The sequence below is a fragment of the Lipotes vexillifer genome, unplaced genomic scaffold, assembly GCF_000442215.2.
Source record: "Lipotes vexillifer unplaced genomic scaffold, Lipotes_vexillifer_v1.1 scaffold39, whole genome shotgun sequence".
NCBI classification, from domain to species: domain Eukaryota; kingdom Metazoa; phylum Chordata; class Mammalia; order Artiodactyla; family Lipotidae; genus Lipotes; species Lipotes vexillifer.
In genome coordinates, this window is record NW_006787038.1 from 3990031 (window position 1) to 4007726 (window position 17696).

At 46.5% G+C, this 17696-nt stretch overlaps 1 protein-coding gene across 1 annotated transcript in view; it reads right to left on the reverse strand.

Annotated features, from left to right (window-relative positions):
- POMT2 (protein O-mannosyltransferase 2) overlaps positions 1-17696 on the reverse strand; it is a 45861-nt gene that overhangs the window by 15508 nt on the left and 12657 nt on the right. The window contains 8 exon segments of the mRNA XM_007459769.1: positions 2689-2755; positions 6378-6487; positions 8671-8753; positions 9552-9658; positions 11029-11188; positions 12434-12542; positions 14677-14785; positions 16541-16645. Of these exon segments, the coding sequence (XP_007459831.1) occupies positions 2689-2755; positions 6378-6487; positions 8671-8753; positions 9552-9658; positions 11029-11188; positions 12434-12542; positions 14677-14785; positions 16541-16645 (850 nt within the window).

The following is a 17696-nucleotide window of genomic DNA, read 5'->3' on the forward strand; positions in this document are numbered from 1 at the left end:
TTATCCCAGGGATGCAAGGATTCTTCAATATACTCAAGTCAATCAATGTGATATACCATATTAACAAACTGAAGGAGAAAAACCATATGATCATCTCAATAGATGCAGAAAAAGCTTTTGACAAAATTCAACACCCATTTATGATAAAAAATCTCCAGAAAGTAGGCAAAGAGGGAACCTACCTCAACATAATGAAGGCCACATATGACAAACCCACAGCAAACATCATTCTCAATGGTGAAAAGCTGAAAGCATTTCCTCTAAGATCAGGAACAAGACAAGGTTTCCCACTCTCACCACTATTATTCAACATGGTCTCGGAAGTCCTAGCCACGGCAATCAGAGAAGAAAAAGAAATAAAAGGAATACAGATTGGAAAAGAAGAAGTAAAACTGTCACTGTTTGCAGATGACATGGTACTATACATAGAGAATCCTAAAGATGCCACCAGAAAACTACTAGAGCTAATCAATGAATTTGGTAAAGTTGCAGGATACAAAATTAATGCACAGAAATCTCTTGCATTTCTATACACTAATGATGAAAAATCTGAAAGAGAAATTAAGGAAACACTCCCATTTACCACTGCAACAAAAAGAATAAAATACCTAGGAATAAACCTACCTAGGGAGACAAAAGACCTGTATGCAGAAAACTATAAGACACTGATGAAAGAAATTAAAGATGATAACAACAGATGCAGAGATATATACCATGTTCTTGGATTGGAAGAATCAATATTGTGAAAATGACTATACTACCCAAAGCAATCTACAGATTCAATGCAATCCTATCAAATTACCAATGGTATTTTTTACAGAACTCGAACAAAAAATCTTAAAATCTGTATGGAGACACTAAAGACCCCGAATAGCCAAAGCAGTCTTGAGGGAAAAAAACGGAGCTGGAGGAATCAGACTCCCTGACTTCAGACTATACTACAAAGCTACAGTAATCAAGACAATATGGTACTGGCACAAAACCAGAAATATAGATCAATGGAACAGGATAGAAAGCCCAGAGATAAACCCAAATCAAGACAATATGGTACTGGCACAAAACCAGAAATATAGATCAATGGAACAGGATAGAAAGCCCAGAGATAAACCCATGCACCTATGGTCACCTACTCTATGACAAAGGAGGCAAGGATATACAACAGAGGAAAGACAGTGTGTTCAATAAGTGGTGCTGGGAAAACTGGACAGCTACATGCAAAAGGATGAAATTAGAACACTCCCTAACACCATACAGAAAAATAAACTCAAAATGGATTAGAGACCTAAATGTAAGATTGGACACTATAAACTCTTAGAGGAAAACAGAGGAAGAACACTCTTTGACATAAATCACAGCAAGATCTTTTTTGATCCACCTCCTAGAGTAATGGAAATAAAAACAAAAATAAACAAATGGGACCTAATGAAACTTAAAAGCTTTTGCAAAGCAAGGGAAACTACAAACAAGATGAAAAGACAACCCTCAGTCAGAATGGGAGAAAATATTTGCAAACGAACCAATGGACAAAGGATTAATCTCCAAAATATATAAACAGCTCATGCAGCTCGATATTAAAAAAACAAACAAGCCAATCCAAAAATGGGCAGAAGACCTAAATAGACATTTCTCCAAAGAAGACATACAGATGGCCAAGAAGCACATGAAAAGCTGCTCAACATCACTAATTATAAGAGAAATGCAAATCAAAACTACAATGAGGTATCACCTCACACCGTTTAGAAAGGGCATCATCAGAAAATCTACAAACAACAAATGCTGGAGAGGGTGTGGAGAAAAGGGAACCCCCTTGCACTATTGGTGGGAATGTAAACTGATACAGCCACTATGGAGAACAGTATGGAGGTTCCTTAAAAAACTAAAAATAGAATTACCAGATGACCCAGCAATCCCACTACTGGGCATATACCCAGAGAAAAACCATAATTCAAAAAGACACATGCACCCCACTGTTCACTGCAGCACTGTTTACAATAGCCAGGTCATGGAAGCAACCTAAATGCCCATCGACAGACAAATGGATAAAGAAGATGTGGTACATATATACAATGGAATATTACTCAGCCATAAAAAGGAACGAAATTGGGTCATTTGTAGAGACATGGATGGATCTAGAGACTGTCACAGAGAGTGAAGTGAGTGAAGTAAAAGAGAAAAACAAATACCGTATATTAACGCATATATGTGGAACCTAGAAAAATGGTACAGATGAACCGGTTTGCCGGGCAGAAATTGAGACACAGACGTAGAGAACAAACGTATGGACACCAAGGGGGGAAAGTGGCGGCGGGTGGTGGTGGTGGTGGTGTGATGAATTGGGAGATTGGGATTGACATGTATACACTGTTGTCTATAAAATGGGTGACTAATAAGAACCTGCTGTATAAAAAAATTAATAAAATTAAATTTAAAAATTAAAAAAGAAAAGACAGCTCTAAGAGTGAGATCTTATCTGTCTTGCTCACTGCTTATCCCTATGCCAACAACAGTCCTTGGAATGTAGCAGGGGCTCAATAAATAACTGTTGAAAGGATAACTGAGATCTGTAAAGATGGCAAAGAATGCTCAGGAAAGTCCATCCCAGTACCATTCTTTTGGAGGCATGAGAAATGTTAAGGAGGGCTCAGAGTAAGTAATAATACAAGAAGCGCCAGCTCCCTACCGCATTACCTGAATTTGTATTATGTTTCTTGATAATCCACAGGTTGTTGTAGTCCTTGTGCAAATAGGTGGTGACCTGGGTAGGGTGGGGGAGGGAGGAGGAGGTGGGAGGGAGAAGACAGTCATTATCAGCACAGCCGGCCACAGGACAATCAATAGCAAGCCAATGTTGCTTAAGCCTTTTTCAGAATCCCCAGCCACCAACCCGAGGGGCTGTGTCTCCAGACAGGGCTCAGAAGTAGCATTAGGTGAATGCTACTTTCTCTCCTTCCTTCTATAAAAAAAAAAATCTTATCCTAGAAGCCTGAAGTTTTAGACATAGCCATTTTGTATACACTGATTTTTAAAAAACTGTATGTGTGAGCATGTGTGTACACGCATGTAATGCTGCAATTAAACTACCAGCAAAAATCCTGGGAACAATATAAATGTCCAATACTAAAGGAAGAGTTACGTGCTGGTTATGTCCACAGGAGAGAATATTATACAGCCGCAGGAAATGTTTCAGGGCATTTTTACCCAGCACAGGAGAGGGCGTATAACATGCTGCTGTTGAAAATGGTTACCATTTATCACTAGGCACAGCTCTAAGCACTGGACAGGTCTTATCGCTAGGTTGTAGGTACTATGGTTACCTCCACCTTACTCACAAGCAAACTGAGGGTAAGTAATTTGCTGAGGTTAAGTAAAGGTCTCACAGCTTGTCAGCTGGAGAGACAGGATTCAAACGGAGGGAGCTAGCTCCAGAGCTCCCAGGATAGAGACTGCATACATACAATTATGCTAATTATGTGTACAAGCCCATAAATACCCAGAAGCAACGGAAACAAAGGCATCTCTCTTACAACGTGAGTTTTAATAACTCCAATTGGACAAAACATGACTTATTTACTTGCAAAGAGATTTGGAATTAGCGTGTAGGAAAATAATTATGCGTGTATTATGGCTGCTTCGTTTCAGTGGCTTTTGCTTTCTCAGAAACAACTAGGAATAATGGTATTAAGAACATACAAGTTAACAAAAGCTGCATACATCAAGTTCACCCAGCTTGATTTTGCTCAAGGATGTTAAGCTTTTGTGGTGCTCATGTATGCACTCTGTGCTGTCATTTTGTTTTTTGGGTTTTTTTTTTTACAAAAACCATTATTATTAAAATTCCTATTAGAAAAATCACTTATTGTGAATATAGTCCATGGCCTCTTTTTCCCTTGAAACATTTATTTTTACAATGGAGTTTTTTATAATATGAGGTCTCCTAGGGACACAGGTATGCTATTACAGCAGAATGTTGTACATCAAACTACGTGGATAAACAATGACCCTTGGATTATGTGTAACTTTGGGGTTTTTTTTTTATACTTTTCTACACTTTCCAATCTTACTTTATAAACATTATGCTTTAAAAACATTTAAAAATCGAGACCTAGAGCTGATAACAAGACATTAAACTACAGGGCAGGGAGGGCTACTAGAGGTTATTTAGTGCGGTCCCTGCAATTTACAGATGACGACACAGGCTGCGAAAGGCTCAGTGACTCAGTCAGTGACAAAGCCAGGCTCTCGGTCCCTTGGCCTAATGTGCTCTCTCTAGATGACTGTCACAACTTCATGCCTCCACCCATGGGCTTCAAGTGTGTAACACTAAGACCAGCTTAATAGGGCCTTTCAGAACGTGGCTCTTCTCTCCCTTTGCACAGTATAGATGTTCCTCATCACCACATCTGTAACTTTATCTCCTACATGACACCAGTAGCAAGGTATCACTATGGAAGGGCTAGCAGTACATTAGACTCTTCTGGAGGGCTTAAAACCAGAACAAAAATGCACAATGCATGGGCCCCATCCTAGGTCAATTAAGTCAGAATCTCTGGGGTGGACCTCAGGCATCAGAATTTTTTAAAAGCTCTCCAATGGACTCTAAAGCGCAGCCAGGGTTGAGAACCACTGCGCTAGAGAGAAGCGGAGAGTCAAGAATGGGAAACTGATACCGAAACCCAATACTCTGGGTCAACCTTCTAGTAAATAAGGAAATAATAACAATAAAATATTTTGAGAAGCAAAAGTTGTTCACAAAGTAAAGATTCTGGTCATTCTGCAGGAAGAGAAACTTCACTTCAAGCTTCTCAGAGCAGCGGCCAGCCCTGAGGCCCCGACCTCCGCACACTCCTCTCCTCAGGTCGCTGCATCCGAGGCCTCCGCCCTGCGACGCCACGGAAGCCACCCCTGTCAGAGTTGCCAGGCCTCCCATGCTGCCCTTCGAAGGCCTCTTCCTCTGTCCTCACCTCCTCCGAGGTCTGCAGCACCTGAGCTGCTGGTGTCTCCTCCCACTGGAGACCCTCTGCTCCGCACTGTCCTCCCTTCTCCCCCAACCTCCCCGTCCACCCCTTCTCAGCCACTTCTACCAGTGAAACTCTGAGCGCCTTTAATGCTGCCTTACGTGCTGCTGCCCCCCAGGGCTCCTCTGCTGGCCCTCCTCCCTCTGCACACCGCTTCAGGGCAATGTCACCCATCCCCCACTGTGTCACTGACACCTGTATGCTACACACTCACGTCTCTTTCCTGAGACAAGTCCCAGAGCTAAAATACACAAAGGAAACTCATCTCCAAAGCCATGCTTCCTCCTCCATTTCTGATTATGGTGAAACAGCATTATCACACAAACACCTTGACCTCCAGACTACAGACCTGGACATGGCTCATCCCTGACAGCTATCAGTTACCAGGCCCTGACATTCAACCTCTGAAGAGTTTCCTAAATCACTTCCCACCTCTCTCCCTGTGGTCTCTGCCTCCGTTCACCGCCCTTTGTCATGATTATTGCCTCTAGTCTCCTCCTCCTTCCGATCCACCACACTCCTGCTAGAGCTGTCCTTCTAAACTAGGAATCTAAGCACATCTTATCCCTTAATAAGTTTCAATGCCTCCCCAGCGTCTACAGAACAAAATTAAATCTACTGTAACACGTAAGGCCTCTCCATAATCTGGCCCCGCGGACCTCTCCAGCCCCAACCTTCTCCCTGTCAGGCATCATCCACCACAGCCACATCCACCACTCCTTAACGTGGATGCGGACAGTGTCGCTCACTCGTTCAGATCATACTCACGGCTAATCCTCCAGCATGCGCGTCATACGGATTATCTCACTTAATCCTCACAACAACCTTATGATGGAGAGAAGTACTATTTATTTCCCCCAATTTAAAGATGAGCCCACTGAAGCACAGAAAGGTTAAGGGATTTGTTCAAAGTCACACTCTAGTGGAACCAGGATTCGAACCCAGATAAACTAGTCTGGTTCCCAGGCCTGTGTTTATAACCATGACACTCTACCCATCATCCACTTCGTGCCAGGCACTGAGCCTTCCAGGAGCCAGCAATCAAACAGCAAAGAGACAGGAGGAAGGAAGCACTCACAATTCAATGCGAAGAGGGTTACCACACAGGCTTGTAAAGGTGCCGAGAAAGCCGCCCACACCAGACGCACCTAACCCAGGAGCAGGCAGAGGTAGGTCATGGTGGTCAGAGGGGAACTCCCCAGCTGAAGCCTAGGGAAGCTGGAGTTAGGCAGAGGAAAAGGGTGTTTCAAGCCGGGGAAACAGTGCAGGTAAAGGAGGGGAAGCCAGAAAGAGAACGGAGGGTTCAGTCATGGCAAACAGCTTAGTGCTGCCGCAACTCAAGTGCACAAAGGGCTCACTGACCTGCTGCTGGCGGGCGCCGATGCCCTCGGGGTAGAGGTGCCCGTGCGAGTGGAGGTAGCCAACGGCCATCCGCGCGCTCTTCACGGTAATCACAGAGCCATAGGCCAGGTCTGCGGGCAGACGGCGATGGTGTGAGCTGGCGCAGCGCTAGACCTGCCCCTGACTGCAGGGGCCGCTGAAGCCACAGGCCTCCCCAACCCCTAACAGACTCCACTGGGTGCCGGACTGCCGAAAGCAAGATGAGCGGCTGCCTTCTCACCCCAGTGGAGTCAACTCAAGAGGATTTCACCAAATAGTCTCGCCTGTCCCCTCCCCTCCTTCCTAAGGACCTCAGAAGAAGCTGGGTATTAACAATGCTATTATCAAAGGAAAAGACTAGGAACAACTTGTCCTTCATTCAAGGTCTATCATATACGTTCCATGGAATAAAGAAGGAAGAAGCATCTTATATCTTCATCTGGAATGTTCTCCAAGATATAGTGTTACTATACACTGTTAAGAGAGACTTTTCACTATATATCCTTTTGTGCCTTTTGAATCTAGTACCACATGTAGCAACTGTTCAATGGTGTTTTGGGTTTTTACTCTGAATTAAAAAAAACAAAAACAAAAACAAAAACCCAGAGTAAACAGCTTGCCCAAGAGCATCCATCCCCTCCCCACACAGGCCCCGGCTCATGGAGGAGCCTCTTTGCCTTCTCACTGTCCGTCTTCTCCACGCCCTGCAACCCGGCTGCCCACCATTCCCCACTCCACCGAAACAGGTCTCACTGCACCAGTGCTGGCTGCTCCTGTCTCCCTTTGTTCATTCATTTGGTCGCTAGACCGTACTGATTACACAGTGGATCCAAAGGTGGAGGAGACCTGGCTGCAGACCTAGTGGAGCCCAATCTTGGGGATGATGGCGTCACACACTGAGCAGCACAGGATGATCAGCAAATGCTCCAGCAAAGGTGCGACAAGGTGTGACAAGGTGGGAGCCCAGAGTAGGGTCGAACAAATTCTTGCCCAAAGAGTAAAAAGAGGATGGCTTGATGGAAGAGAATATAGCTGAGCTAGGCCTTTTAAATAACGAGTAGAAATTTGCTAACGCCACCACTCCATCCTTCTAAGTCCTCGTGCTGGTCAACGCACGCAGCCCCGCACGCTGCTGACCGCAGCTGCTTCTCGATTTTGCTCTGTCCCCCATCTCAACCCCACACTCCCTCACGGACTGCTCCTGAGCAGCCCCTTCCTCCTGCATGCCCAGTGGCCTGACCGCACCCTGTCGTCTTCCTCTTTCTACAGTTTCCTCACAGACCACAGCCACTGCACAGCATCGACCATCCCTTACTTGGTTAGTCCTCCTTTGAAAGCCTCAGCCCCAAGCCCACTGGCCCCACTGCATGGATTTCCTCAAGCATCTCAAGGCTGACTTCTCCAATGTGGAATCCAGTGTCTGCCTTTCCGAACCAATTTTTGCCTGCTTTCCTATTTTTCATTCTTTCCACACTCTGGGGGGGCCCACTGTGTTCTAGGCCCTGGAGAGACTAAAAGACATTGTCCTTGCCTCCAGGAAGTAATGACCTGGGCCCAACCTATCTTGTCAACCTTATCTTCCAGTATTTTTCTGCATATAACCTATGCCTTAAATTCTGCCCTGCTCTTGGCTTTGATCATGCTCTCCCTTCTGCCTGATATGCCCTCTCCCCCATCTCCCTCTGCTGAAATCTACCCATTTTTCCAGGGCCTGACTCCAAGGCAACTCACTCACACTGATCACCCCCCAAGCCCCTAACAGAAGTGATCTCTTACACCTTTGATCCCCACAGCTCTGCATTCCCTCTTTCTTTACTTAACACATACGGTCACATCATGTAGAGGTCCTCTACTGCAGACTCTACTCCAGACTCTCTACTCTGGAGGGCATCCACTTACAGCCTCCGACGTGGCTAACACTTGCTCAGTTACCCGGTGTGAATAGTGAATGGATGAGAGTAGCAGGATACTCTGGTGGGAACTGACCTCTAGCCCTGAAGGGCCTTGTTCCTTCACCAGATTCTCTCTGTTGGTCTTCCCACAGCCAAGATGGACAAGTTATTCTTTAGGGTCAAAGAGCTCGTTGCTCAGGACATTTTCCTCTGCACTTCCTGTGTTCCTATTCACTCTCTTGAGTGCTCGGACCAGATTTGACTGGATCTTTCTCCCACTTCGCCCATCTAAAATAACTCAGGCTGTCATATCATCTTTTCCAATACAACTCCCAGGAATCCCTTCTGTCCTTCTACCTTTGTAAAGGACAAGAGACACTCACGTTCAGGGATGGAAGCATTGTGAAGGTTGTTTCCTGAAAGCCGGGCCTGGAAGGCAGAACTGAAGAAGCCATCACCAGGACCACTGCGGGGAAAGGCAGAGAGAAGACAGCCAAATTAATGGAGTGAAACTGTGATTTCCCAGGAGCCCTAGGAAGAGCTCTGCACAGCTGGTTTAAAAGAAGTACAAGAGAGTGGCAGTGTGGTATTGTGGACAGATATGGGGGATAGAGTCAGAGAAACTGGGGTCCAAATTACAACTCGGCCACTTACTAGCTAGGTGAACTTTGGAAGATACCTGGCCCTGTTTAGCCTCAATGCTTCATTCATAAATCAGGGATTTTAAAAAAAGAAAATCAAAAGAATTATTATGGGACTTCCCTGGTGGTCCAGTGGTTAAGACTCTGTGCTTACAATGCAAGGGACACGGGTTAGATCCCTGGTCGGGGAACTGAGATCCCGCATGCCGTGCGGCACGGCCAAAAATTTTTTTTAAAAAAAGAATTATGACTAAATGAGATAACGTATATAAAATGCTGAACACAGTTCCTGACACACAGTCACTACCTGTTAAATGGGAGCTGCTGCTGGTGTTATTGTTATTATTATCCTCACTCCAACTGCACATGCTTATGGTGGCCCATCCCTGTTAAGCACAAGGAACTGTGTTTAGGGATAAGGGGCAGTTTGGCTATTCGAACATTCTCTTCTTCCTTCAGGCCAGGGTACCCAAAAGATAGAACATAGGAGGAAACTGACAGGAAAAAAACCCTGGGTCCCCTCCGAGCATCACAACCAGACCCAGGAAATCACACGGCCCCTCCGTAGGCTTAGAGGCAAGAGGAAGACCAGAAGCGAGACACTGGGAAGGCTCTGGCTGTACCTTTTATTCAGCACCATGAAGTGAACGGCGTAGGTGGCCGTGTAGAGAGCCAGCGGCAGCACTATGAGGCACAGGACGCGAGCGGCCAGATGTTTTCCCACAGTCACCTGCAAACCAAGCCAGTGCAGGGTGCTGGGCATATGAGGCATTATTTGCCTTATGCGTGACATGTGTGTTATCTGTAAGTTTTTATGTGTAAGTCATAATCAGAAACAATTGAAAAACTAATGGCTATCAAGAAAGAAAGACATGGGGAAACCCTAAGCCTTCCCATAACAACCCCCACCAACCAAGCACTGCAGGGGGCTGAACCTGGGCCAGCCCTCCGCCACCTGTCCAGACCCTCACCGAGGACCCCGGGCTGTCCCCGCGTTACTGCCAAGGTGTGGCCTGCATCTTCAGCATCGTCACTCATCACTCCCTCTCCATCCTAGTCACACTGACGCCCTGCACTTTCCCCATGCTTCTTGCACTGTACCAGCCCCACCCATCCCATTGATAACTGCTCCTTATCTTAACTTTGGGCCTCAGCTTCCTCCTAGAAGCCTTCCTGGATTGCCTAAGACTGGGCTTGTGCTCTCCTCTGTGCTTTCACAGCCCTTGTTGGCTGGACCATGACTTATTTTTTCTTTTCTTTCTTTCTTTCTTATTTCTCTCTCTCCACTGTCTCTAGAGGGCAGGAATCTTGTTTTACTCATCTGCATATTCTGTGTCTCACACTTAGCGGATGGTCTGTCTATATGTTCTGAATGAATAAATGAACTTGTTGGGACTTTGGTTCAGAGGTGCATTACAGTAAAGTATCAATAGTTCAGGCCTGGAGTCAGTCTCGCCTGTTTGAATCCTAGATCTACCTCTTACTACCTGTATGACTTTGGGAACATTATTACCTCTCTAGGTCTCAATTTCCTCATTTTTCAAGAGGGTAATAACTACCGCCTCACGGGTTTGTTATGAGGAGGAAATGAGATGATGAAAGTAAAGCATTTTGCATACTGCCTGACACAGAGTCAGCTCTTAATAAATAATATTGTAATAAACCATAAGGCCCCTACCAGCCTCCAGATCCAGAGACTCTGGGTCAGGAAAAGAAAATTTTAAGTTCAGGAAGTCAGTCTACCAATTTTACCTCAAGTTCCAGGCAGTCAGTGTCTGTCACACATTTGGCATGAGCCCAGATGGACAGAATCCCCTGGCTGGGTTGTTTGCAAAGCATTTAAAAACCAATGCAGGAACAAATGCCAAACGAGAATCCCAAGGATATCAGACCATCCTCTCTCTTTATACCGCTCCAGCCTGTCAGCCACGGCCCACTCCCTGCTGCCCTGCTCCCTACAGAGGGCAGCCGGATGCAGCCCACCTCGGGCCCAGAACACAGCTGTTCTGCCACCTGCAGCAGAAGCAGAGAAAGACCACTGGCTCTGCTAAGCGAGGAGCAGGGGAGCAAAGACATTTCTACAAGCACTTGGGTTCTCACCATTGAAAGACTGAGGTCTCCAAACAGGTGCCAAAGGTCTGAAAGGGTGTTCCACCCCACTTGCAGGATGATAAAGAGGCCAACAAACTTGACCCCCAGAGCACCAGCTAGATTAACACCAGTCAGGCTGAGCCAGAGCCACCAGGGGGCAGAGAAGGGCCTGAAAATCAACAAGGCACAGAGTTCAGTTTGGCAGCTGGAACCAAACTCAAAAGCAAGAGCAGCAACGGGGAAGGCAGAGGTCCTCTGACTCTGGAGGCTGCACTGTGGCCTCTCTCTTGAGGGCTCCCAACCTCAGGGACCATGCATGGCTCCGAGGAGGAGGTGGTCTGTGAAACCCCTGAAACTGCAGGAAGCACAGTGTGAGAGTCAGTAGGTGATTCTTCTGGGGAGAAGCGCCATCGCTTTCCTCGCTAAGTACAGGGCTTCAAGTAAGCAAGAGGCTTATTCTTCAGTGGTGACCAATCAAGTGGAAGGAAAAGGAAAATCCAGAGAAGCCTGATGGATTCAGTCAGCCCTGTCTTTTGTGCCACCTCTGGACCCTGTAAAAGCCAGCAGTTACTGAGTGCCTAGTATGTGTTAGGCACTGTTGCAAGCACTTAACACGTATTAACTCTTTAGCCTTCCCTACAACCCCCTGGAAGCAGATCCTGTCATCAGCCTCTTCTTCCACATGAGGACTCGAGGACTCGAGGTACAGAGAGGTGAGGTCATACAGCCAGCCAGCGGGGGAGCACAGTGCTAAGCCCAGCAGTCGGTTCCCAAGCTTGCTGCACTTAGATCACCTGGTGCTCTGAGCTGCAGTCTCCTCATCCCCTGGCTGACCCCCTGCCAAAGCAAATGCTCCTGAACAGCCAAGACCTATGTGTTCCTGTACCTCTAGCTCCTGGCACAGTACCTGGCACATAGTATGTATTCCAGAAATGGCAGGTGGAAGGGGATGTGGTGCAAGTAGAAGACAACCCAAATCCGGAGAGAGCTGCTCGTCACTGCGTGGCTGTGGCGAAACCAAGGTGACTTCCGAAAAAGCCTTAGCAGAGCCAGCTCTTTTGGTCTGAATAAAATGAATGACCTACTCTACTCTCTCAGAGGCAGAAGTATGATCTGGAAGGGAGTATTCTGGAAGAAGGCCAGGCCCTCCAGAACAGCTTTAGAATTGACTGGGGCCCGCAGGGATCCTCTTGACTGATGTAGACTCTTCAAGCCAACCTTTATATACCTTATTCCCATCACCAAGTCAGGACTGGCTGCAACCACTGAGGGCAGGGAGACAAACAGTTCCCAGGCAATATCTATTCTGGTGCCCCCCGCCCAAAGCACCACACCCACCCTGTCCCTGGCCATTACAGAAATTCTAGAGCTGCCACAGCTTCTGACACCCCCTCCCAAAGATGGTGTTTCTGACCTGTTGGCACAGGAGTTGTACTTGACCATGCTCAGCATGGCAGCCATGATGAAGAACATCAAGATGGGGTCAAGGAGGATGTACTGGGACAGAGTGAGGCATCCTGTGTCTGAAAAACATGAGCTCAGTGGTCAAAAAGTGGAATCAGAGATGGGCCCCCCTGAGAACCAAACACCCCAGTGGTAAGAAACAGTCCCCCTTGTGCTTAGTTGCATTTGCGCAGTCAAGATTAGATGGGCAACTGAGTCATCCGGAAGGTGGAAGGCCACAGCTTTGGGGTACACCAAAGCCCAATGATATGAAAGAATATCTCACACTGCTTCCAGGCCCTTGACCCACAAAGGGATCATGTCATGCATTCAGATACAGTGATCCTGAGATGAGGGCTCCTGCTAATTTCCACCATCAAAAAGGGAGTTCTGCTGCTTATGCAGCCACAAACTACATACACCCAGGAAAGAATCTTACCATTTCATATGAAGTCTCTGTTGGGAGTTGATTCTCCATGCAGATGCTGAAGTGATTTTTTTTTTAAACAAAATTTCATTACATCATGGCCTGGCGTAAGTTCTCCAATGTCTTCCCATCTCATTCAGACTAACAAGCTCCTTCAGACAGCCTCAAGACGGCCACCAAAGCCTTCATGGTCTCCCCACCTATCCAGCCTCCTCTCCCAACACCCTCTGCCTCACTCACTCTACTCTGGCCTCACTGGTCTTCTTGCTGTTCCCTGAATCTACCAAGTGCCGCCTTGCACCAGGACCACTGCACATGCTATTTCCTCTGCCTAAACACTCTTCCCTCAGATCTCTGCATGGCTTAATCTTTGGCTTCACTCAGGTCTCTGCTCAAGGCCACCTCCTCAGGGGGCTCTTCACAGACCACCCTGCCTAAAACAGAATCACTCCCCATTACTCTATCCCTTACCCTACCCTATTTTCTACATTGTACTTATTGCTTAAGGTGTTACATTACAGACTTAATTTACTTGCTTATTTATCATCTGCCCCACTAATGAGCAAGCTCCATGATAGCAGTGTCTCATCAGCGTATCCTCTGAGGCCAAGAAAGTGGCTTAGCACAGAGTAGATGCTTGAAAATAGTTGTGGAATGAAAAACGAATAACTGAAGAGGGAAGTTAAAGACCCAAGGGAAAAGCCACCAGTCCTCTAGAAAGAGACCCTGTAGTCTTGCAACATTATCTGTCAAAGCAAAGCCAGAGGGACTTCCCTGGTGGTGCAGTGGTTAAGAATCCGCCTGACAATGCAGGGGACACAGGTTTGATCCCTGGTCCGGGAAGATCTCACATGCCGTAGAGCAGCTAAGCCTATGCACCACAACTACTGAAGCCCGTGCACCCTAGAGCCTGTGAGCCATAACTACTGAGCCCACACAGCACAACTACTGAAGCCCACACACTCTAAGGCCTGTGTGATACAACTACTGAAGCCCACACGCCTAGAGCCCATGCTCCGCAACAACAGAAGCCACTGCAATGAGAAGCGTGCACACCACAACCAAGAGTAGTCCCTGCTCACTGCAACTAGAGAAAGCCCGCACGCAGCAACGAAGACCCAACGAAGACAAAGGAAAAAAAAACAAAAAGCCAGAATTGCCCCTAAATTAACCACCTAAACTGGTCTGGACTTCTTCAAATATTAAGCTCTATGAGGTCAGGAATTCACTTTCATATGAGCAAGGCTAGAAACAGGATCAATTTCTATGGATCAACTCTCAATTAGCCATGTGAGAATTATCCACAGAAATAAAGTTCCCATTTTGTTATCCTCTGCCACCCAGCTACTTCTGTGGCATCTACCTTTGCATTCAGTTGAAATTAGTTTAAGGAATGCAAACTAATCTTGACAGTAACCTAAGAGAAGCAGAATTAGAACTGTAAGCCTCCTTCAAACACACACACACGCACACACACACATACACACAAGCACACACAAACTTGTTATCCATTCCAAACTCAAATGTGGATAACTTGCAGATAATCTATTCCTTGGGATTACCCACACCAACTCACCACTCCAATAAAATATAAAGGCTTGCTACATATAAGTATTTATATATGTAAGTATTACTAGTGAATAAAAGGAGACTTGTAGTACATTTACCCAGTCCTCAAGTTACTTAAGAACTGGGCCCGTAGACAGGATCTTTAAGCATATTGATTTCCAGCTACATTCACAGTGTGGCAGTCAATATCCCAAGAAACGTGGTCTAGGACAACTTACCAAAGGTGAGGAGGGCAGCCGTGAGCAGCGCTGCCGGGAGGGACTGGGACAGCTCCAGTACAGTCAAGTAGGCAAAGGGGATCAGCAAAGCGCCAAGGAACGCACAGAACTATGGAAGGACAGGAGAAGCAGTCTAATAACTAACTAAGCAAAGCATCAGGGACCTACTTGGCTTGGTACAAACTAATCTTTTAAGATGGAGGGCCCTGATGATGGATGGCATGACCTGGTGACCTAAAATCACCTTCAATATGTTTAAATATGAAAGGGGTGGTGTAACAGTGAAGCATCAAACCAAGCAACATTTATGTTCCCATTAAGCACCAACTTGTGCACTGACAAGAAATCAGCAAAGTTCAGCCAGGGAGGTGTGGGCAAGACGGCCCACGATTTCAAGTGGGGGACTCCGGGAATGGACCGTCCCATCATTGCTAGCTGTGACCTTGACAAAGTCACGTCTCTGTATCTCAGCCTCTCCTTCTGTGTAATGTGAAACTTAAGAGTTCCTACCTCGTAGGGTTTACTTTTTAGATTAAATGAGCTAAAGTTTGTTACCACACAGAAAGCTCTTGATAAACAATAGCTTCTGTTATGAAACTGGGTGCAAGTTGAGAAATACCTCTCTGAAGGTGTTTTAATATTTTAGAGAACTCTAATGTTATTTCCGTTATTTCTCCCTTGGTCCTTTTATTCAATCACACCAGGAACCACTCTTTAAGCTACAGGTTGTATTTTGATTTTAGAAAAAAGACTGCTTGACACTTCAGCATCTGGAGGGTTGTTTTTCAGTTTTGTTTTGTTTTTAACCACCAGTGTTCTCTCCATCCCCCTACCCTGTCCATCAGAAGTAATCAGACAAACCCAGGGGAATGGAAATTCTCAGTTGTCACTTTTTGTTAGCAGAAAGCAATGTGCTCTAGTGTGAAAGGGAACAGGGCTGATATGTTTGGCCTTCTCATTTCCATAGCAAGTTCACAGTGAGTCAGGCCTATATCCAATTATGTATGCTATGTGGTATTCAAAGATCATTAGGAAGACACAGAATCATTTAAGAATATGAACTTGAGGGTAGTGGACACTTCTTGTTTAATATGGAATGGTATGACCACACAAACAAGCCAGTGATTAGCCCAAGTAATCACATGGCATTTATCTAAACTGCTTTGATAAAGCAGTTTCCTTGAGGAAAGGGGCTTGTAAATGCAACCTGCTCTGAGAGCGCCACACTGGAGGACAGTTTCCACAGGTCTTATTAGCTCCAGGTACAAGGTCCCCAGACAGTTGGGTATTTAGGCCCTGCCATGTCCCATCAAGGCTAGTGCTGGGACTCAGAGCACAGAGGGACCAGGCAAACACACACCTCCCTTAAAAGACTGGAAAACCCCTTGTGTGCCTGACACCTTCGTGGGGAAAGAAAGAAGAACCTGGTGACAGGGTGTGGGGATGCTGAAATGTTAATAAAGGCCCTCAGAGGTAGGCAACACCCTAGCAATTGTGGCTGCAGGGGAAGGGCGCGTAGCCTGCCAATGTGCTGAGGCCAATGTTGGGACTGCAGAAGATTCCTGGCTGCCTGAGTCCTGGGCTGCCCTCTGATCCGAAATCTGATGCCTCGCGTTGCCAGGTGAACAGGTGACAGGGTGCGCTTGCTCCTGTCTGTGTCATCGCTGTATTATCTGTGGCCTCCCTGTCCCTTCCTGCCCACCCCAGCTCTGAATCTCTACTACAGGGTACAGGTCCAATCATCCTCCCCCACCAAAGTCCCTGTATCTACACCTGCCACCACTCCAGGGCTTCCAACTGTAACATTTCTGACTGAGTGTGGCCCCAGGGTTGAGTCGGGCAATAGCAAGTCAGGAAGCCTTACTCCTCTCATTCCCAAGTAGCTGTGATGCTCGTATTTGTCCCCAGGCTTCTGGAACAAAAAGGTGCCATCATATCCACTCAGGTAGCCAGCAAGACCTATCAGCATCTGAGGAGAGAAGGAGGACAAACAGATGAGAGACCTCAGAGAGAAGAGACTCCTCCGCCCCCGAACTTCCCTCCAGCTGCACCCAGACCTTGGCTTCCCTTGACAACTGTCCATAGAAGGAGCTACCATTGGGGCATTTTCTCCGGCAGCTGTTGCAGAGCAAAGAATCTTTTGTCTACAGAGCTCATTGCTTGAAACAACTCCTCTCTTGTGTTAAGGCCAAGTTCTTGGGAACAGTGCAGACTGAGTATTTAGGAAGAAAAAAACCCCACAATTCGAAGGGCAGGGCCAGTGAGGGGCTCTCTCATTCGGCCTTCTTTCATTTGTTATGAAGTAAAACACGACAGCTCATGGGGGAGGCCGTGGGCAGGGGCTGATTCCTGGGAGACTGGGCCACTGAAAAGAAAATGAGGTTCCAAGTCAGAATGAGGAGGGAGGAAAGTGGCCAAGTTGCTACACACCAGGAATAGAGAGAAGGGAAGAAAATGGGAAAGCAGAATGCAAACACAGATGCATTTCCCCAGAGGGGAAGAGAGAAGTCCCAGTGGAAACAATGCCAAAAGGCCAGGGACTGGTTTCTCCTACCGCCAGTATTCCAAAGGGAGGCCGCCCTGGCACATCCCAAAACAGAACAAATCAACTGTAAACTAAGACTGTGAGTTGCAAATCCTTCAAAACGTTCAAGAGGATCACCCTCTTCATTTCTGTCTTTCCTTGACCGTCAACAGTGTAAAATTTTCTTTTCCACACACGTAATCAGAAGCAGCTAAAACATAAAAACTGTCAGCAAATATCAAGCATCTGTAACAGCCCCAGGCTGCCTCGGCCTGACCCCTGTGCGCGGTTCGGCTGTGTGGAGGGGCAGAATACACTGGCTGTGTGGAGGGAAAGCCCTTCCCAGCGATGCTGCTTGTGGGGGCTTGGATTTGGACCACTAACCAGCTCACTTTTTTCTCTAAGTAGTTCTAAACACAGTCACTCTCTGTAGTTCTGTGTCAAGGCACAGAAACCAAAGTTCAGCAGTAAAAAAAAAAAAAAAAAAAAAAAAAAA